The sequence below is a fragment of the Zootoca vivipara genome, chromosome 8, assembly GCF_963506605.1.
Source record: "Zootoca vivipara chromosome 8, rZooViv1.1, whole genome shotgun sequence".
In the NCBI taxonomy this organism is placed as follows: Eukaryota; Metazoa; Chordata; class Lepidosauria; order Squamata; family Lacertidae; genus Zootoca; species Zootoca vivipara.
The window spans coordinates 24,237,348-24,260,947 of NC_083283.1; the positions used below are offsets into that span (position 1 = coordinate 24,237,348).

The following is a 23,600-nucleotide window of genomic DNA, read 5'->3' on the forward strand; positions in this document are numbered from 1 at the left end:
TGGAACTCACCACCACATGATGTCATCAAACTGGATGACTTTAAAACAGCAGGGTAGGCATAAATTAAAAAGAACATCAAGATTAAACACAAAAGGGCAATATGAGGTAGGGGGGATCACTATTCTTATTTTCCTATGCTAAACTATCCATTTCCTTTATTAAAAAAGAAGAAGAAGAACCGTGTTTCTCATATTATAAGACACGTCTTATTTTTTTTTCCCTCAAAAAACACACTGTGGCTGATTTTCAAGGGATGTCTTATTTTTTTCTCATCCTCCTGCTGCGGCCGGCATTGCTGCTGCGCCCATCACTATGTCTTATTTTCGGGGTATGGCTTATATTCCTTGAATGCTTAAAAATCCTGCTATGGCTTATTTTATGGGTATGTCTTAAAATATGAGAAACAGGGAAGGTTGTTTTCGTACAATTAACTGGTGGCAGTTGTAATTAAGTGTTTGCAAGCGACAACCTCCAGGAAATTTACAGATTACAGTGTTTTCAATCTCATAACTGGGATGGGGGGCATGATCCTGTGGTAAAATTGACTGGACTGAGCAGCTTAGGATGCAGCAGATCTCTGTCTTGGTTGGCATTAAGTTCCCAACCCCAGCGTAGCTGGAGAGATCCCGGTGTAACTTGCACATCCTGGCTGAACCAAAGCTGGCCAGTGTAAATTACAAAAAAGGGGGGTGTTCCAGGAGTGTGGTGAGGGCAGGACCAGAGAGAGAGAACTTAGTCTGGATCCTAAACCCAGCTCAGTCATGCAACCTGGCAAACTTGCATTAGAACATTATTAAAGGCTTGTTTTCCCTCTGTCAGGCTCAGGCAGAGCAGCAGCGGTAGCTCAGATGCAGAACGGGGTTTTGATCTGGTGTGGCTTTATAGTAGCTGAACTTAACACCAGCTTCTTGTGCATAGGATTGCTGTCCCTCACATTTTTTTTCTTTCTTAAGTAGGGTGGATATAAATAAGGAGGTAAATTAAAAACGAAATTGCATGTCACCAACACCTGCTAAATCAGATCTCAGTCAATTTTAGGGAAATTTAAAAACTTAAATCAAGCTGAGAAGTTTGCACAGAGAGGAGTGTGAGAGGATCTTCGTCTACACATTGAATCATATGGGGGATTCATTTATATGGAGCCTTTGGACACAATCCAGCAGAGGCATACTGAAGACTGCAATCCTAGACACACTTACTTGGAGTGCACCCCATTGGATTAAATGGAACTTCAATTGTACTGTAGGTGTAGAATAAGCACTGAAGCATTTCCTTGTGCCATTCTATTTCTCCTAAAAACATAGTTACAGGAGAAACCTGCAATGCAACTTTCTCTGGTGTCATACTACAGAAATGTTTGGAATAAAGGGAATAAGGAAGCATCAGACACATAACTCTGTAGGATCGTGGCATTTGTCTTCACTACTTGCGTTTCTTCTCTCTGGGTTCCTCCTGTTTATTTGATTTTCTTGCAAAAACCTTACATGGTGTTGTGTCCTGTCTTCAGTTGATCATTAATTCTCATTTGCTCATGGGGTGGTTATATGACAATTAGTCTTCATCCTGATCTGCTTGGGAGCTGTTTACGCAGCTTCCCATTTATTCATCCTACACTTTTCAATGTATTTTCCTGTCACTTTCCAAACTGCAAAAGCCTCCTTTTTAAAAAGAAAAAATGGTTTTGATGGGTAACAGAGCACTTAAATCCATTTCAACTGTGGAAGCCTAAATATCAGGCACGTACTTGGATCCCTCCTGCAAAATACAGTCCTTCTGGAGGCCACACACACACACTAACATGATCCTTTTCAGTACATGCAAGACTCCTCTTGCATCAAAGGAAACACTTGTTCATATTTGTTAGATCCTCTCCAGCTTTGCTGCCTTCCCTAATTCTACACTATTTCTCTGTTTTAAGAGCATGGCACTTTTCAGGGACAGAAATTGTAGAAGGCATTGGTGTTTTCGCTGTAAGGGGTGGGTGCGGGGAACAACTGTGAGGTCTGTCATAATCCAGATGTGCAGGAAGTTACATCCATAAATCTCTGTGCACAATGAGAGGAGAATACAGAATGGATTAGAGCATGTTTTAAATAATCTCCGCAGCGAACTGTTTAAAAAATAGCATGGTATGTAGACTATGCTAGACCACCACTGGGGCAGAGAGTATGTTTCTTAAAGTATGCAAAGGACTGATGAAATCACTTGTATTCCACCAGAGCCATTTTGTTAAATTTGGGCGTCAAGCCACAGAGAAGCTGCCACTTTGTCAAAAACAAGGGGAGCTGCAGTGGTGCTAGTATGTGTGAGAGAGCTTAGGGCTGCTGCGCTGCACACTGAAATAAGCCCAATATAATCCCATGGAATTAGTTTTAGTTTACATGAGTGTAACTGAGCACAGAATTTCACTTAAAATCCCATGACAAATCCTATTAACTTCAACAAAAATCCCGGTTAGGCTATGATACCTGTTAGACTTGGGAAGTTTAACAAAGGAGATCTCGTTCTGGCTCCTGCAGCTGCATGCTAAGTATTTAAAAGACTCAAGGCACAGTCCATGACACAACTTTGCATAAAATTTGCTTGCGCTTGTTTATAGGTGCAAATGTATGGCGACTTTCAGAGGAGCAAAACAACAGTTCTTGCTTTTGCTCTCAGGGTGCGAAACTTTGGGGGCCAGAGGCGCATTTGTGGACACAACACACATGCAGTCTCTCACACACCACAACCTATTGGCTACAGCAGAGTACTTCTTTCAAGTCTAATTTAACTAGAAGAGGCAAGGTGAGAGGCAGTGAATGCTTCTGTAGGTGCATGCACACCCACGGGCAACGCCTGCTCTGAGTTATGGGTTGCTAACAGGACTTTATGGGCCCAGGACACTGTAAACAAATTGAGGTGGTAGGTTGAGGTCTTACCTGCATGGTAAAAAGGTAAAGGGACCCCTGACCATTAGGTCCAGTTGTGACCGACTCTGGGGTTGCGCGCTCATCTCGCATTATTGGCCAAGGGAGCCGGCGTATAGCTTCCAGGTCATGTGGCCAGCATGACAAAGCCGCTTCTGGCAAACCAGAGCAGCACAAGGAAACGCCATTTACCTTCCCGCTGTAGCGGTTCCTATTTATCTACTTGCATTTTGACGTGCTTTCGAACTGCTAGGTTGGCAGGAGCTGGGACCAAACAACAGGAGCTCACCCCGTCACAGGGATTCGAACCGCCGACCTACTGATCAGCAAGCCCTAGGCTCGGTGGTTTAACCACAGCGCCACCTGGGTCCTTTGCACTTATTACAATCCTGCACTCTGCTTCCACCCCGTTAACAGTGAAGGATAACATCTCCTAAATGAAGCCATAACATGGCACAGGATAAAGTGCGCATTAATAGGACCTTGCAGTGCTGTGGCAGCTAACATTTGATCCTACAATCCTCACCTGCACTTAGCCAGAGAAAGAAGAGGACCATAAGCAGGGTGAATCTGTAAATTGAGCCTATGGGCTGCCTCTTCATAGAGCTGCAGCACACATATAATTGCTACTGTTGTTCTTCAGAGGGACAGAACAATATGGATAAAAACCCTTCTCTGTCGGCAAGATTATTCCCCTCCCTTCTGTTATGCTACTGACTTTGAATGGAGGCTTGTGGGGCCATAGTACAGAGGTTAAAATATGTATTCACTAATTGTCTAGAGACAATCTGTGTTCACATTTCATAGAATCGTAGAGTTGGGAGGGAACCCGAGGCTCATCTAATCCAACCCCCTGCAATGCCCAAATATGCAGCTGTCCCTTATGGGGATCAAACCTGCAACCTTGGTGTTTTCAGCACTACGCTCAAACCAACTGAGCCATTCAGGTTTGTCTTCCCTCTGCAACTTAAATCATGTTGCATCATACTGTAGCGTTGGTATTTATTCCCACTTCCCCAAATATGACATGTTTAGGAGCAGCATTGCAGGGTTTCTTTTCTCTTGGATGATAGAGCGCGTTGGTAGCTTCCTAAATCGGTTGTTTACAAATAAATAAGCAGAGCCTATTGGGAGCAAGCAGACTCCAAAGGCAGGCAGCGCAATCACTAATCCTGCATGAGGGTCCCACAGAGCACCTGAACCTCAAAGATGCTTCAGCAGAACCAACTCCATCTAAAAAAATGAACGTCTTGTCTCTCACGCCAACAATCACACAGCCAGGTCCCTCCATTTTTCTCTCTTTCACACAGGCACACAGGATCTCAGTTTCAGATGGCAAGTAGATTTCCCATTCACCTCCTTGTCACCATATCCTACTGAGGAAGCAATCAATTCCTCACCATCAGTAAGTACTTGGCTTAACAAAGGAAAACCATCCTCTTCCCATCTTGCAGCATGACCTTCCTTGCCCAGATATTCTCCTTCACCATTATTCTCTGATTAAAGGGAATGGAATTTGGCCTGGGCCAATGCATGTAGGATCACGTTCTTGTGACTTTGCTGTTTACACACAGAACACTTGACTCTGAACACACCCAAGCTAAGCTATGCAAAATGAGTTTATAAACACATGACCAAAGTTAAGTCAATTCACTGATTTAGGCCAGCGTTTCCCAGCTGAGTGCTCTCCAGATGTTTTGGTCTACTGCTTGGAGCTTATGGAAGTTGTACTCCAAAACATCTGGTAGACATTCAGTTGGGGAAGGCTGATCTAGGTATCTGGGCAAGAAACAAACCCACATTGGATCTCCAGCACTGAGAAATGTTGATTGGGGTGTTTCAATGAGGTTTTTCAGATCATACTTCTAATATTTTTTTTCTCCTACCCCCACCCCCCTCTGCCCTCTGTGTATACAAACTGCTGCTATTTTTTGTTTGTTTCTTTACTGGAGAAGAGAGGTGATTCTATTGCAGGAAGAGTTCAAAATTGCGCCTTTCCATTGGAACTCTGCAGCGGTCATAATTACACTCTGAAAGCACACTTAATGTCTAGGCTTTGGGCTCTCTTAAAACCATACTGATGTCTGTACATGTTGGAAATCTACATAGCAAAAAAAGCGGGTGCGTTAGATCAAGAGTCCCTAGAGACAAGGGGCACAAACCAGCCCAATTTAGCAGTACTGTAACTAAGTTCTGTGGAAATGGAATAAGGTTTGTTGATCTGCTACTTTCAATGGGACTTTGGGTGGATTGTACCAGCCTAGTACACGGGGATGCAGGTGGTGCTGTGGGTTAAACCACAGAGCCTAGGGCTTGCTGATCAGAAGGTCAGCGGTTCGAATCCCTGCAACGGGGTGAGCTCCCATTGCTCGGTCCCAGCTCCTGCCAACCTAGCAGTTCAAAAGCACCTCAAAGTGCAAGTAGATAAATAGGTACCGCTCCAAGCGGGAAGGTAAAGGGCGTTTCCGTGCACTGCTCTGGTTCACCAGAAGCGGCTTTGTCATGATGGCCACATGACCTGGAAGCTGTACGCCGGCTCCCTTGGCCAATAACGCGAGATGAGTGCCGCAACCCCAGAGTCGGTCACGACTGGACCTAATGGTCCCTTTACCAGCCTAGTGGTTGGGCCAAAAGTGGTTTGTTCTATGGTTTAATGGTGGAAAAATCCATGCAACATCATTCCAGGCTTTAAATAAAGTGTTTTAACCCACTATCTTTCTCCTTTGAGATTCAATCCCTCATGGATGTCAAAGATTTATTTCTGGCAGTCCCCAGCAAGCAAATGCCACCTCTACCTTAGCTGTTCTTTATACAGGAGATCTAGTGCTAACCTTTCATTACAAAATGTCATCTGTTTTCCAGCCCTCCCCTGTAATTTTATGGTTGAAGAGATTAACAGAGAGATGCCTGGTTACTATCTGGCCACAACAGTTCCATTAAACAAGCTTGATCCAGTTGTATTTTGTGGTATATATGAACACCAACCCTGAGTTGAGGATGTTCTTTCCAGTCTGTTATCAAGATTATCATCCAACAGAAACTAAACCAATGTAATGACATGCATCGGACCTGAATACATTCCCCTATATGTGCAGATATCCCTTGCTGGATCAAGAAAAGAATACTAACCAAATTTAGCGTGACAGGCAGCACAGAAATTTTGGTGGGTCCATTTTGTCTCCATAAATAGGAAACAATGACTTTTAGGGCCATGGTTAGAGATTCCGACTGGTGTACAGCAGCCACAATATGATGACAGTAGAGCAGAAAGTAATTTTTACACACATTTAAAACTCAGCAACGTTTTACAATTCAAAGCTCTCTCTTCTTGAATTTGCAAAGTTTGCTTTTGAAATCTGTTGTGTTGAACATATTAAGCTGCTTTAGGTGAATCTGAACCATTTTGTCCTACTCTGTCTACCCTGAATGGCAAAGGCTCAGTAGGTATTCCTCTTGTACCCAAGATCTTTTAACTGGAGATGCTGTCAATTAAATCTAACGCAAGTGCACATATATAATCAACACTGCAAAGAGCAGCACAAGAGCTAAATGGGAAATAGGAAGAGCACAGGAGAGATGAGGGAGACGTCATATCAAAAAAAAACTAAAGCAAAAAGGAACTGAGGGGATGATTACTACTGAAGTGTGACTAAAAATGCTTTACGGTAAATAATAATAATAATAATAATAATAATAATAATAATAATAATAATAATAATAATAATCGCCTGCACAGATTGTGCTGCATCATATTATAATGTTGCAAACATTTCTAAGCTTGCATCCTGAGCCTCTCAAGTCAAAGCCCATGTACAAAAGCTGCAGGAGGCAGAATTCCAGATTGGTAGAGACTCAAACAAGTTGGAAAGTGGGAGAGCATAGTCAAGAAGCTTTAGGATTGCTCCTGGCTTGAAATCCCAACCACATTTATTTTTTCCAGAAGGGGGCAGAAAATATATTGATTGCTGAGGAAACTATACAAAGCAAGTAGCACACACTTCCTTTTTCATATTTGTTAACTGCAGGGAAATGAAACATATGTCAGCTTGTGCTTTTGTTTTTCTTTTTTCTTTTGCAATCTGGGCTGTTTTGAGATTTTCCGCTTAAAAGAAAATCTGAAAATGAAACAGCCAAGAACAGGAGGATCCCCTTTCGTCCTGTGGCTGTAAGTCGTCCAGAAATACGAGTCCCAAGATACTTGAGGATGTTAAACCAAGAAAACAAACCCACCCTCCCTCCTCTCGTCATCTCAGTTTTCCCGCTAGGAAACAGTGGAACCCCAATTTGTCATTCTTACAGCAATGCAAAACAAAACAAAACAAAACAAAAAAAGCCCAGCTTGCAAATCCCATTAAACATTGACGCAGATAACTGAAAATTGATTGCTATGGTTCCATGGCATTCAGGAATGTGGCTTATGTCTCAAAGTGCTTCAGACCCAGAAAGAAAAACAACTTTGAATTCAATGGGCCAGAAAGAAGCAGCTTGTGACCACCCCCTGGGATAGAATGGAACGGCACTACCGTATAAACATTCCGACTTCCAATCTCCAAAATGTTTTGCTCCCTTTCATGTTCTCTTCTGTCTCTTAGAAAAATTCTCTTTTATAGTAAACTAGCTGGCCCTGGCACACGTTGCTGTGTGTTAGTATGTCAAATGGAGGGTAATAACCCCCTGAGCCTCAGAGTCCCCCTGTTTTAAAGATGTTATGTTTAAACAGGGCTATCCCTGTTCTGACCCCACCCTGTTCCCATCCCGTCCCCTCTTCCCCCCACCCCCCAGGTCATCCCTGTGATTGGAGTCATCCTGTCCTGAACCATGAGGTATTCGGATCCTGGCAAGGTTTGTGGTGGAGCTTGGGTGGGGGCGTGGTCAGTTGTATCCACCCCCGGAGATACAGATTTTTTTGGAATAATTCCCAGCTTCCCCGGGTATCTGAGTGGTGGGTTCCGAAATTTGCCGAAAACAGTGTTTTTTCGACACAGGTATGGCATCTGACCACGGAAAGGGTCACTCTCATAGTGGCAAGTGAGGTTGTGGCCAAAGTTGAGGAGTATTGGTCCAGTGGTTTTTGTGACCATTTATGTGGAACAAACAGGGTCAGTCTACATTTTTTTATATACTGTATAGATACAGGCTAGAGCTCCCTGTCTATACCCCTGAATTTATACACAGATGAACACAGCCTCGTAGCATGGCATGATTTGCATATAATGCTAAACTATGGTATATTAAAAAGAGCAATTAGTAAAATAATACTAATGCAAAAATAACAAGCGGCCAGTGGATGAGCTTAAATGGTACCAAGTGTGCAACAAGCCAGCACTCATTCCGGCATTTTGTGCTCTGTGAAGGATTTTCATTTCAAAAGGATGTTTCCAGTAATTGTGGGTGTTTTAAAATAAATAAAAGCCATGGAACTTGAGACACATATTAAAAGCCACACTGGGAGAGCTGCCCTATCTTAGAAAGGTTAGGATTCTCAGCACCGGTCCTGCCCCTGTTCTCATTTTCATCTTAGCAAAGTCTGATGCAAAGTACTACTCTATTAACCACTTCACTTTCAGATGGAAACTTTGGAAAAACAAGAAGGCAAATGCTACACTGCAATTAACTGGAAATTACAGTCTGCAAGGAAGGGGAAGGGGAAGGGATCCTAATACTTGCCACTTAGCTGCACAGTGAAGAAAGAAGCATATGGCTTTAATAAGGAAAACCCTAACAGGATTTTCCATCAGTAGCTGGAGCCGTGCCTGGCACACAGCACGAGGCATATAAACAGACCAGAAGATAGCACAGTCCTTCAACAGTGCTAGAAACCTCTCAGAACTACAGGGGCAGAAGACAGATTTAGTTGTGTGTGTGTGTGTTTGTAGCACGCTTAATAATAAAGAAGAAATAGAAGAAATCTCTGCTACTCTTACATTATTTTAGGCGTCCCATTTTAACACAAGGTGGTGCTGGATGACTCAAGGTTTCTTCTTCCGTTTAGGAAATGAGTGAGATTTATTAGGCTATGGCACCTAGAATAACCAAAAACAAAGCTTGTCAGGACGCATTTTCCTTAATTGTTACAGAATGCATTTTAGCAGGCATAATTATAGATTGTTGTTGTTGTTAACTGGAGTTCTTAAATGCAATTCACTATGAGCTGGCAGGTGGCCACAATACAAGAATGCAAGATTAAAAATAGTTAACAGTCAGAACAGGGCAGGCCCGAAAGATATACACCTATCAGGTGTCTTTAGCACCTGATAAAGACTGTACAAGGAAGGTGCCAGATGTATCTCTGTGGAGAGACAGCTCTCCCATAATGCCATCACCAGAACTTCCAAGGGCAGTGGAACTGCCAAGAGGGTTTCTTCTGTCTATCTGAACACCTGAGAGGGTCTGTAGGGAAACAGTACTGTATTACCAACAACTAGTATTGCCTCTGACAGTAGAGATAGAACAATAGCAAGCAAGGCTGTTAGCTATCGATCACCTTAGCCTCACCAGTCTGATGGTTACGGTTACTAGACTGGTTCTTATCATCCTAACGGAAGCAATGCTAGTGCTTTTCGCAAAGAGGCTGCACAAAAGGTCTGGAGTAAGAGGAGTATTTCAATAAACGACTGCTTGCTTTCCTAGGAAGAAATTCAGGCATGAGGGAAGACTGCTACAATTTAGATACAAAATACACAAAATGGAAAGTATTGCTTTCTTTCCCAATAGGGGTTCTCCGGATACTTGCATCACTGTTTTAAAAACGTGATTTTTTTAGGGGGAAGGGCGTGGTGGTGGGGGACCCTTCATTGTTGAAGGATATGTTTATCTTCTTTCCCTTATTTTGGTTTTAAACCAGAGTGAACACATTTGAGCATCCTCTATCATGCAGAAAGAGACAAGAGTCATGTCTGCATTGCCTACCATAATAAGTTGGCCATAGCGCATCTCGTGCATTGTCTGTGAGCCAAGGAGAACACGAATCCAGACCAGTAACATCATTGTTTCAGATCGATGGCCGAATATGAAATAATCGTTGCTAATCTGATAACTCTTTCCCTTCAGTTGAGTAGGAGTTATAGGAATGATTTCTCACATGGCAAAGGTATTTCCCCCCAACATGGTGATAACACTTTTCCAGTAAAGCAGACTGAACTCTAGTTGCACAAGACAGGTGCCCTCTGTGCCCTTAGTGGAAGCAGAGCACACCCAATCCTAATTCAACTGTCCTCTGCCCTCCTCTGCTTCTACAGAATTAAGATTGCGTATGAACCCAAATCTCTTTCCTTTCCTTTTTTTTTTAAAAAAAAACCTCTGTGGGAAAACTGGTTTTTTTCCTTTACAGTACCCAAGTTTACGTCTATCAGGTCTGGGCAAGTCCTAGATGGCAAGGCTCATCTCTTTCCTGTGTTCGGCTAGTTCTTACCCTAAGACAGGAAATTCAAAGACTCGTGGATTCCAAAGGGAAAGATTTAAACTTGTGCTGAAATCTGCAAGACTTAAAAGGTGCTAAATTTTGGCTGGTTCACATTCCCGTATCAAAGAGTAGAGCAAATGATACATAGGCCCCATCTGCAACTATACATTTAAAGCAAATATCACACCACTTCAAACTGATATGGCTTCCCTCAAAGAATCCTGGGAACTGTAGTTTGTAAAGGGTGGTGGGAGTTGTTGGGAGACCCCAATTTCTCTTACATAGCTACAAATCCCAGAGTTCCCTGCAAGATGGTTAAACCACTCTGGGAACTGCAGTTCTGTGACGGGAACAGGGGTCTCCTAACAACTATCATCGCCCTTAGCTAGTTAGTTCCCAACGTTCTTTGGTGATAACCATGACTATTTAAGCTGGTTTGATGCAGCTTAAAATGTAAAGTGCAGGTGAGGTTATAGCTACAGCACTGGACTTAGCTGGGCAAAATGGGGTTCAGACCTCTTCAGCCATTATACTTATAGGGTAGCCTCAACCAACCTACTCTCCACCAAATGTGGCCACCCCACATTACCAGCACATACACCCCACATACACAGGAACGCAAGTCTTCCCAGAAAGTTCAACTGAAGGAATGGATAGCAGCCCTCAAATGACTGATCTGATGTTCAGATCTTTTCACCTATCACACAATTACCCAATAAGTGGTTTATTTGTAAATGGCTAAAAGATAACCCAAACGTTGTGGAAAGCACTAACAAGTTGCATTCTGCTCTTCTCTTGGAAAACACACACCAATTTCCAACTGAGCTCAGTCCTAGCTCCTGGTTGTTGTTGTTTTTTTTAAAAAAATCAATGAAGTGAGCACATTACCCAATTTACTATGATGCAGTGCTTTTTTCTGGGGGGATGCAGGGGTACGCATACCCCTAAACATTTTGTGAATCTAAGTTTGGCCTCATTGAGGGGCAGTATTTCAATATGAGTAGGAAAATGAGAGTACCCCTAAACATTTTTTTAGGGGGGGGGGGAAGCACTGCTATGATGTAATGTAAAATAAACCAAATTTCACACCTCCTCAAATTTTTCTTTCCATTTTGGTCTTTCACAACAAAATGACAAGATGATTTATTGTCGCATGTAGTTTGCTTCTCAGAACCGGCTGGCTATATATGGTGAGTTTCAGTTCTTTATGTTATTGCCAAAACAAATGTTGGGCCATTTAAAGTCACTTTGGGGCATTTTCAAGTTGAGAGGCACAACATACAAGCTCTTTCTCTTCTCTGTGACAATAGTTCAGATTGAAGGGAATCCTTCCTGCCCTTTACTGCTGGTGAAAATTCAATGCATGATCGCTTCACATTACAATATTGATATGAACAGCAGACTTTGGCACAGACTGTTAATACCTGAAGAACCACGCAGTATTAAAACACAATGCTGATCTTACTGAAAGTAGTGGTAGAGGAAGCAAACATCTTTCCATTCATTTCTGCCAGTTCAGCCACTTGATACTTACAGACACTGTACGCATCGTCCCTGACCTTTGTCATTTTGAATCCTAGTGCTAATATAACATTAAGGTCAGGACAGGTGCAGGCTTAGCAATAATGCTATTAACAAGACACTGGATGTCTCCAGCCCACCTTGTTTTAAATAGCAGCACTGATAAATAGGGACAGAAACCTCAACTAGACTACACAGTGCTCATATGACTATTTCCTACCGGTAGGGATGATAAGTTTCCTTAGCAGTGCCATAGCTTTTGGTGTACATTAAACAAACCTTAAGGTCCATTAAACGGAGTGTGGTTTAAAAAACTGTCTTGCTGGCCTACACACACAAAATGCCACCTTTGGCTTGCTTCCCTCTTCCCTTGTCATATACTAATTCCCACCCATCTTTCCAGCGTTATGAGATGTGCAGTTTGCATGTGAGAATTGCAGGCTTGCATGCAATCTGACACTCAATTATAGGGTTCAGTTGATGGCAAGTCCTGGGCACACACCAGCTTTTGGCACCCAAATAATCATTAACACAGACAAAAGAGATAAATCAGAAATAAATTCATTGTAACAAAAAGGGAAATAGCTTATTGTCTGAAAATGGAAATTAGCACATTTACTAAAAATAAATATAACCCTACAGTTCATTCTTATACAGTCTCAGAAATAAATCCTACTGCGTTCAGTGGGCTTTATTCCCATACAGAGTTGCAGCTTAATTGTTGTTTATCTGGTGCTCTGACCACGCTCATCTTTTGGACAAGACACTTTAAAACTCTTTCCTTTTTGGATACCTTACAAGAAAAGTATAAAGACTTGCTTATTCAAAACTATTTGCATATTTACAAAATGAAAGCAGCCCAGACTGACAAAGTTACAAAACCATTTATTAAGCCCTTTTAAAGTTCGACTAACACATTAAAGTTTATTTTACACAATAAACATCCTGAACAGAACCACAAAGTGCCAATCTATTTTCACACTCCTAGTCCTACAATTATTTTCTCCTACAATGTGAATTTGGTAACAGCTTCAGGGATCAATTGCAGCATAATGTGAATTTCATTCACAGATAATGATGGGGGGTTAAGGTAAGTAGGCAGAACACATTGCCAAATGGGAGGATAAATTTTCTTGCAGGTAGAAAGTGCTGAAGCGTTTGTGCAACATTCAAAAATAATTGGGTAAATACATGTATGACATTCAATATTGACTATGCAAAACCTTTTGTACAACATAGGATAAGAATGAAGATGAACTATATCAAGATGTACTTTATAGTTCCTATCTGTGCCATGAAAAAGAAGCAATCTTCAAATTATGCTTTCAGTGGAAGAAACAGACTAATTCCATTTACAGCAAGCTCCTACAGATGTCTGCTTAGAAGTCTGATTTCAGTATGACTTTCTCTCAAGTAAATGCACATAGGATTCCTTCCCTGAGATCACGTCTCAGCGTTTCAAGGCCATCCATTTCCTGACATCAACTGCACATTATTGCTCATCTGATTTTTAGTGTTTTAATAATCTATAACTTTAACAGCAAGTCAAACGCCTCGTTTGGACACACTGCTAAACCATATTTTAGCATTACAAGCATGAGCCTCAACAAACATGGGGCTTGTGTGCTCTCCCAGCCACCTTCCAGCACTGCTGAGAAAAGAAGTTCAGAAACTCTCGTTTTCAGTTTAATAACATTTTGCTGTGTTGTCCCAACCCAGAACAACCCTGGGTAATCATAATCATAATAATAATAATTATTATTATTTTTAAAAACAAGCCATCTTCAGACCATAGTGATCATGGCTTGAAGCTGGCTTGCTCTAACACACCATAGTTAAGTTTAACCACAATTTGTGCTAATCTGTGGTTAGCCTGAAACTGGCAAAGCAGGAGAGGGGAGGAGAGAATGCAGAGGCCGATGCTCATTGAAACTTGTAACATTAAACTATGGTTTACAAAACGAAAACATTTTAACCTTCAAGTGCCTTCTTCCCAACCCCCCCTCAAAACTGCTTTACAACTTGGGAATTCGAGGAGCAATTGGCTAAGTTTGGGGAGCATTTCTTAAGAGTTCTCAGTAATTATGTGCCTTATTCTGGGCTGCCACCTGAATTAACGCCATGGCTCCTTCCTTCCCTGTTAGCACTATTCAGTTATCTGTATATAAGATGGAAACCATAGCTTTAAATTGGCATAATCAACCAGGCAGGCACTGCTGATGCACATTCTCCAACAAATTCCCAAGCAACCCCCAAGTGAATGGTGGCTGCTCCACATCAGCTAATGCTGGGATGGGGAACCTACTGTACTTTCATCAACCCCAACCTGTATGGCCAATAATCACAGATGGGAGCTAGAGTAGAACACTGGGTGGTTACCAGTTCACCATTCTGCCCTGATGGAGTGTACTCCCCCATCTCATTTTTCCAACACTGACTTCTGTGCTACAGCGGCCAGATTACAGACTAGGAGACTACAACAAGATGCAGAATTGATTGTTTATTCAATAAATATAGCCCAGTTGGTGCCAGGTGAGGCAAACAGTGCAGAAACTGTCACTTAATAAATGAAATTCTAGATACTATAACTCTTTTTGTACTGTACATACAATGTTCAACACTTTTTATAAACTCTCAGATGCTACTGAATTCCCAACACAATTCCATCAGGGGACTTTTACATGAACTGATTAAACACGCTACCGTTATATAAAAATAGAGATATGTATTGGGGTTTTACAAAACTTCACAGAGCTAAATCTGACACTTCTCTAAAAACGACACCATCGTAGAAAATAGTATTGTTAAAGGTAAAAAGAAAATACTCTATTGGAAACACTTTTTGCCCTAATTGCCCTGCTTCCTGGATTTATATATTTAAAAAGAAGTCATCTGCATTTCTTTTCTATCTCGAGGTCAGCTGTGTACAAAGGATGGATATTTTTGCAAGTTCTCTTCGGGTGGCTGATTGGGATGTTTTCCCATGATGTTGTGCTTTTAAAAGACATTCTAATTATTATTATTTTTAAAAAACCATTCCTAAAGTTTAAAAAGGTTAGCGAAAGATCTAAGGAATTAATTTTATAAATATCAAATCAAAAACATTACAGCAAATACCATGATCTGAGACAAAATACAGTTCTCAATTATAAATATCTGATAGCTATAAACATTTTAAAAATCTCACACAATTTTGAAAATAGCTAGATATTAAATCCATTTGAAGAATATCAAATTTATTAGCGGTCTCCAAGTTGAGTAGTTGTATACATGGTGTGGGAGCTCAAGCTGTATTCATCAAACTCCACAATAATGTTTAATCTGCCCTCATGCATCCTATTGGAGAGATGTACTGAGGGGCTGGGGCTGACGGACAACACAAATTGCCGTAACATACAGTCCTCACTACTCAGATCCAAGTTACACAACAGCAGTTATTGTCAATAGCACCAACTATTTCTTAGTTTGTTGCACAACAGAGGATACATTGGATTAGTTTCTTCCTGCAACAGTGCAGTCATTAAAAGGCACTGCTTGGTATAGGACTTCTTGCATAAAGTTTTAGAAATTAATATTATGTTACAGAATGCATTTTTGTTAAAAGGGGTCACAGCACAGCATCAATTTCAAAGCCTGGTTAGATGTTCTATTCAATTCACTAACCAAAAATACCAGTTTCACGATGCTGGTTTAATTGCCCCCTCCCCAATATTAAAAATAAGTGGTAGGATATCACTGCCAAACACACTGTGGGATGCTTCTTGGTAGCAAAAGAAAAGAACAAAAACTGTTCTTTATTCTCTATTCTTCCGCTGGGAAAGAAGGGGAAGGAAAGGTTGATAATCAACTCACCCCTAAATAGGAAATCAAGTATACAAAGCTGGAAAAATGATATATTTGCAACAGTCTATCCCTGCAGAAAAGAGAGCAATGATATATCTAAGAGAATCAGATACTGAGGCACAATTGAGTTGAAGGTTTTTCAGGCGGATTTTATGGCTAGGTTAGGCCTCTCGGAAGAGTCTGCAACTAGAGGTTTCCTCATCCAGCAACTCAGGTTCAAATACCAATTGTAATATTAAGACATTCGCTTTCATTACTTAGTCACTGCTGTCATCGTCGTCATCGTCATCTGACATATCATTTAAAGGAAGCTTCGGTGGATGACTGTAAGAGTCCGATCTTGTGGGCTGACATGTAGGCATCTCTCCTGTGGAAAGGAGGTCATAGCAGAAGTCGCAGATTCGCACAGGCTTGGAGGACTGACTGGGAATAAGAAACCTCTTTTCAGAGCAGGGCCCACATACAACAAATCCACATTTCCGGCAGTGGTGTCGACGATTGACGGGGGTGAATTTTGCTTTCTGGCAGCGCATGCATACAGTGGCTTCAGAATCAGGTACCCAGACAGCCGCGTGTTCATTACTGGGAGTCTTCCCGCTTTTGGAAAGCAAATCAGAAACACATTTATTTATGTGGTTCATCCATTCAGATTTCTCTGTGGCAGTAGCAGCATACACTGCAAAAGATTTAGTCGGGGTCTTAATAAGCCACCCATTCCGTAGATCCCCCTCATCCTGGATGGAATCAATAGTCACGTTTTCCAGTGGAATGATGTGCTGTTTGTTATATTTCTTCTTCTGGATGACAATGTTACCATACACAAGGATATCATTGAATAAGAAGAACTGCCTCGCTTTTGGTTTCTTCCGACACAGCTTTGTTAGTACTCCTTCACCAATCAGGACACGGCCTGGAATAGTCAGAGGCTGACCAGCAGCTCCAAAACAGTTTTCCACGATGCTTATTCGCCTAGTATTTGCTTCACTGTTTGCCAAGCGATCCACCATCTTTCACTCGTATCCTAAAACAAAAAGGAATGTTAGGTTACTGCAGGTATTCAGCCAATTGCTGAAGATCAAGCAAGATGTTATCAGCATGCATTTTTCTGTCAGCTTCTCCTCTAGCAGCAGGTCCCACACCAAACCATTAAGCTGTTTCCCCAACCCCCCAAGCATAGAGAGTTGTTTTAAAAGACGGGGAATTTGGTGAGCATCACTGGAAAAGAGTGGGGAAACCCTTCCTTCCCAGTTTTTGCCACCCTCTTGCCTGTCATTAAAGGAGACCAGATTTTCATAGTGGCCATTGATATCTGACACCCTCCACAGCTGTGGTTTGCATTTTTCAACTATTCAACAGCTTAAGTAAGAAGACGAAACACAAGAATGAGCCAGGACCTCCCCTCTTATTTTGCTTTCCATCCTACCAAGCAATAACAAGACAGTAAAGGGAGGGGCTATTAGGCTGCTTTATAAACTTAGCAGGATTTGAGCAACACAAGGCAACTTGATTGTCTTCAGATTTCTTCCAAGAGATACCATTTTAAAATTGTAGGGTCTCCATAATAACACTGCTTTATTCCATTGGCCTGAGTGGTCTCTTGCTGCGTGTCCTGCATATGTTTGTTTTAACTTTGTGGCCTTTTCCACAACTATAACTTTTGATCTTTGTCATATCCAATTATTAGTTTTTCTAAGTCACAGTTTAGAGATGTGTGGTGAGATGACTTGAGGATGAAAGCTACTGTGTACAAAAACAGCAAAAACAAACAAACCATGAGCCAATACTGCTCATTTTGGGGAAGTTAACTCATCAGCACTGCAGACTGAGTGGAAAGTCTTTTAACCTTTTGTCATGGTACCCTTTTCCTAGAAATGTACTAGAAAGGCAGAATGCCAAATGAAAACTATGAAAACCATCACATCATTCCAAGTTTAAATTTCTAATACTGTTGTGCTAATCTAGCCACCTTACAACTTTTTGATATTTTCAGCAGTAGGCAGCACCAGCTTTCTGAAGGCCACTACTTTAAATACTGTTGTGCACACCCCAAACTCTGAGTAGCAAGAGACTCCAGGGGTTCCAGTGCTCACCCAGGGTTTGGCTTCCTTAGAATGAGGGTCAATTGAGACTGTGGTGTTTTTAGGATGTATGATTTTATATATACAACCTGAGCACAGGGTTGGTTTGTTTTTCTTTGAAGGAGGCTCACAGCATTAACACTCTAGCAGATCTTGCTTCCCCTTTAGGTTTCCAGTAAAGCCCCAAGCTTTGGGTTCAGCACAGAGCAAGACTAGCCTGTGTGTATCCAGCTTCCGGTATCAGCCAATCTCTCGCTCTCTCCCTCTCTCTCTCTCTCTCACACACACACACACGCACACACATAGCATTAGTTAATTAACATTAATGACGTAGCATTAGTTCATATTCATGAAAGAAGTAAATTCAGTTTAACCTAATGTCTGTTATTTAAAATGCAAATGCAAACAAGTCCTCTTCACATGCACAGAGCTAAGCTAATACCCTTGGCAATAATAAACCATCTTGCATTTAAAAATTAAAAGCATGCACCCAAACTGACCTTTGCTCAAGGAAAAAAAGAAGCTACGGAAAATTCTCCTTCCAGAGCAGATATGTGAAGTCCCTTGTATACTTAGTTCTATTACATTTAAAATATACAGATGACAGCCCAGGGCCCTAGTTTCTAGGTTTCTAACTATGCAATTGCCAAAAATAGCTCCTAAGGTGTGGGTGAAATCCATTATCATGACAAAACTCTCTGCTATACAGCTATATCTATACATTAAAAATAAGTACCTACCGGTACATGAAAACTAAAATGTCAGTTACCACCATGACAGGGAGCTGGAAGTGGCTGGAAGTCTGAATCCTGAGTTCCTCCACTCTCCATAGGCCAACTTTGACAGCGGGCAAGGCTGCCACCTGTCAATCACTTAACATCATAATTAAGCCCACCTGTCAAAAGGAGTTGCTTCAACTGCCAATCAGCTGATTGGCAGTTACAGTGAACTCTTCTGAAGTCCATTTAGATGTGTGGCTTGGATTCCAACCATTCCTTCAAATGGACTTCAAAGAAGTTCACAATGAATTCCTTGAAAGGTGCCTGGACCTCTCAATGAAAGTACAATCCAGGTATCCAGTCGCATTCCTTCACTTTGCAATCATAATTAATGAACATTTACAGAGTCTAGAAATTTACCTTGTCTTCTTTTTTCAATGCTCAACTTATCATGCAAACCTTGTTTTAAGATACACCAGTGTTATAAAGAAGGCTTACTACAGAATACAAAGGCCAAAAGTTGGCTTTTAAAATGTTACTTGACAGTCCTGGATCAGATTCACTTTCATTCACGTTTAAAAGGACTTGAGTCACTGACTTCAGCCATCAGGGCTACAGAATCAAACTCCATCAGTCAGAAATTAAAGGGACCCTGACCATTAAAATCCAGTCGTGACCAACTCTGGGGTTGCGGCGCTCATCTTGCGTTATTGGCCGAGAGAGCCGGTGTACAGCTTCCAGGTCATGTGGCCAGCATGACAAAGCCGCTTCTGGCGAACCAGAGCAGCACACGGAAACGACGTTTACCTTCCCGCTGTAGCGGTTCCTATTTATCTACTTGCACTTTGACGTGCTTTCGAACTGCTAGGTTGGCAGGAGCAGGGACCGAGCAACGGGAGCTCACCCCGTCGCGGATATTCAAACCACCGATCTTCTGATCAGCAAGCCCTAGGCTCTGTGGTTTAACCCACAGTGCCACCCGCGTCCCAAGTCTGCCTCTTTTAAACGTTTAAAAAGCACAATTTATGCATGCATTTGTATATGGCTAGATTGCAGTAAGAATTTTACATGAATGTAACAGTAGGGTTACTTTAATAATACTACGTTATAATTATATTAATGCCATTTCCACAAAACGTGACCATGTATTCCCATGAAGCTACAGGAATCAGTAAAAATGCTTGCTCAGCCATGAAGCTCAACAAGTGACCTTGGTCCTGCCACTTCCTCTCAGCCTAATCTACCTGCCAATGTGATTTGGGGGAGGGGAGAGAGAATGAGAATGAACTATACACACTGCCTCGAGGTCTTGGAAAGATGGAACACTATAATAAATTAAATTAAAAGTAGATGTGAATCTGTCAGAAACTCTGTTAGACTAAATATCTCAAGATGTGCCCTGTAACCTTATGGAATAATCTATGCTAAATTACTGGTATAAATTTAGAATTCTTTCTGTGGGCTATTTTATTTCATAAAACATTTTATACTACCTTTCATCCTTAAAAAAAGACCCCCAAGACAGTTTATAATAAAACATCAATACAACTAAAAAGCACATTAAACTAGATAAATTAAAACATTTAAAAGCCTGGTGCAACAAAAATGTCTCAACCTCCCACCTAAAAGTTGGCAGAGGCAGGGCCAGTCTAGCATTCATTGGAAGAGAGTTCAACAATCATTGAGCTGCCCCTGAAAAGGCGTTCCTGTCAACTGAACCTGACTTGGTGGTGGAAAGCAAAGCCTTAGGCCTGATCCAGCATGACTCTTATGTTTTTATGTTACATCAATTAGGTCTTCGACAATAACCAGCTTTACATAATCTAGCTATTGCTGTCTTCCAGAACCTGTGGGATTTTCTGGGAAGATTCCCTCAGCATTACCCACAAGAAGATTGCTATTCATTGAAGACTTTGCAAACGTACAAACACTAAGCTATAACAAGCTCATGATTCTCAGCTGACTTAATCTACCATGCAAGAAACAGCTTTTTCTTAAATAATTTTACCCAATCATGATTTAAACAAAAAATTATTCAGTATGGTGCAGAGCTGAGGCATGATGCTAACTACTGTGTTTCTCCAAAATAAGACACTGTCTTATATTTTTCCTCAAAAAAAACCACGGTGGCTTATTTTCAGGGGGTGTCTTATTTTTTTATTAAAGTATGGTACAGTTTAACCTACAAGGTTAAACTGCCTATCATTATGGCTTATTTTCGGGGTATGGCTTATTTTCGGGGTATGGCTTATTTTCGGAGAAACACGGTAGATCGGCACATGAAGCAACTGTATTTTGCCCCTAGTTGCCATCCCATATTTTAAAACAAGGTACAGCAAGACATTTTACTGTTTCACATGCAGAGCAATGAGACTACATGTGAATTTCATATCAATTTTACGTACATTGTGTGCATTCTGGAAGACCCATTGCTAAACTTCCCCTTAAGAGGATCTTTCAGGAAAGCACATTCATCAGATATCCTATCAATGTCATCACAGTCCTTTTCTGTACCTCTAACTCCTTTACTGCCAAATGACATACATACAGTTCAACAACTCACTAGGGCAACTGAAATGATCTAGTCCTCACCAGACTTGTGTCTGGAGAAAGAGGGTAGTCTTTCAAAACATAGAAGATGGTTATTCTACTGTAAATTCTTATCCTATTGGACCAACCAATCCATCCGTGACAGGATATAAGGTTATTATCAATGCTGAGAGCCTGGATAGGCATTCCACATACACTCTCTGCCTCATCCAATAATGCTGGCATAGTACATCCATCAGAATGAGGTTAGATGATAGTTCCCATACAAATAAATTAATTGGTAAAGCATCACCACCATTGCAGCAAGTTTAATGCACAAGTAAACAGTGGCATCACCCAAACATTTATTATTTGGATTTGAAAAAAGACAAATTGATATGGCATCTAATGCTTTTGCTCCAATATGTTTTGTTGTACCGTAATTTTAACTTTTTGTAAACTGAAACCGGAGGTTGGAATATAAACCACCAAAACAAATGATAAAAGAATACGTAAAAAACTAGTTAAAATGTTCTGGAAGAGAACTAACTATACTGTGAAGAACAGAATTCAAACTACGAATGCAGAACACTGAACAACCCACGTATTTAACCACAAGAACTCAAGTTAGATTCACTATACTGTACTGCTAAATTTATCCAACTGTTACACTATTCAGTTTTACTCGGTGGTCCCACCGCATAGTAAAGCATTTACTGTAAAGTGTTTCAGTTCTGTCCCACAACCCTCATCCTTTACTTCTCACAGTTGACACTGCATCTTTCACTGTGCTTCGTGGAAAACTGGTGAATCTAATAATCAGGTGCAGGCATACTGCTTCCAAAGTCAGTACCATATATCAGAAGAGTTTTGCCAAATCACTAGTCTGTATGCCTCAGATAACCCTGGTTCCTTACACCTGAACCAGCACCAACCATACTTACACAAACCCTAGGATGTTTCAAACCCTCTGTTTGCAAAGCTAATTAAAACTGGTTGCACAATTTTCCTAAAGTTGTGCCCTATCTGTGAAAAGTGTTAAGACAGCTCACAGCACTTTAAAAAGATGTGTGTTCTCTCTATGAATATAAAAACAATGAGCAACTGAAAATGCATAATACAGGCAGCATGAGTTATTTGACAGATGCAGAACACACAGACACACATCACTGATTTAAGTGTCTTTTAAAATGACTTTATGTCATTGACGTGGGACCAATAGAATTACACTGGTTTCTTGGCTAAATAAAACAAATCATGCCACTTCAAAACAATATCCATAACATAAAAGAGGGGAAGATTTTGAACTGGCATAGCAATCCTCTGAACCAAAAGAGTACCAGGGAAGTATAAAGCTGCTTATTACACACTGTGTTTACCTTGATTACAAAACTAGCATCTCCAAGTGTGGAATCAGTTGTCCTGCCAAGGAGACATTTACTACAAAAAAGATCCTTAAGGAGATGAATCCTGCCTCAGTGCAGCTGAGGTTTGGCATTTTACAATCACTGCAGCCACTTCCAAGGAAGAAACCTCCACAGCACTCTTGGATAAAGATAAAAGGTCCAGTTTTTTGCAAAAAGAGTTGCTGCTTTATCCTAATGTTGGTGTATTTTCAGTCTTAGGAAGGCAACACGGTCTCTTGTGCTTTCTTTCATGCAATGTCAATTTCAGAGGAATGCCCTAGTCCAGAGACCAGTGGTGTACTATACACAAGCAACACAGGTGGGTCTGAATTGGTGGAGGTGGAAAGGTAGAACAAGCTAAAACTGGTTACAGGTAGGTAGCCGTGTTGGTCTGGATCGAAGTAAAATAAAAAAAATTCCTTCAGTAGCACCTTAAAGACCAACTAAGTTTTTATTTTGGTATGAGCTTTCGTGTGCATGCACACTTCTTCAGATACAGTGAAATGGAAGTTTCCAGGCACTTATGTAGAGAAGGGGTGGGGAGGGGTGGGGATGGGGAGGGGGGATCACTCAGAAGGGTGGTGGAAATGGGTGATTGACTGACTGATAGCTGTTGATGACCGGAAACGACTGCAAATGGTTTTGCATGAAAAAGCAAGGGTTGAGATGGCTGAAGATCGCTTATCATGTATAATGAGATAAGAATCCGATATCTCTGTTCAAACCAGGTCCCTCCATGGTTTTGAGCTCCCTCCATGGCCCCTCCATGGTCCCTCCATGGTTTTGAGCATGGTTTTGAACCCTACGCCAAAGGATAAATGGACATAAATCTGACATCAGGAACCAGAAGACAGAAAAACCAGTAGGAGAACACTTCAATCTCCCAGGACATTCTATACAAGATCTCAAAGTAGCTGTCTTACTACAAAAGAATTTCAGAAATAGACTGGAAAGAGAAGTTGCTGAATTGCAACTTATCACCAAGCTCAAAACCATGGAGGGACCTGGTTTGAACAGAGATATCGGATTCTTATCTCATTATACATGATAAGCGATCTTCAGCCATCTCAACCCTTGCTTTTTCATGCAAAACCATTTGCAGTCGTTTCTGGTCATCAACAGCTATCAGTCAGTCAATCACCCATTTCCACCACCCTTCTGAGTGATCCCCCCTCCCCATCCCCACCCCTCCCCA

General features: G+C 41.3%; 1 protein-coding gene across 5 annotated transcripts in view; it reads right to left on the bottom strand.

The window, feature by feature from the left end:
• Positions 1-23,600, bottom strand: part of PLEKHF2 (pleckstrin homology and FYVE domain containing 2) — a 39,149-nt gene that overhangs the window by 4,642 nt on the left and 10,907 nt on the right. For 2 of the 5 annotated variants that reach the window (XM_035124496.2, XM_060277697.1), the window contains exon 2: positions 14,431-16,694. The exons of 1 other annotated variant lie outside the window; for it this stretch is intronic. In XM_035124496.2, the coding sequence (XP_034980387.1) occupies positions 15,931-16,680 (750 nt within the window). In that variant the 5' untranslated portion in view covers positions 16,681-16,694 and the 3' untranslated portion in view covers positions 14,431-15,930. 2 more of the 5 variants (XM_035124497.2, XM_035124498.2) reach the window with 2 other exon arrangements.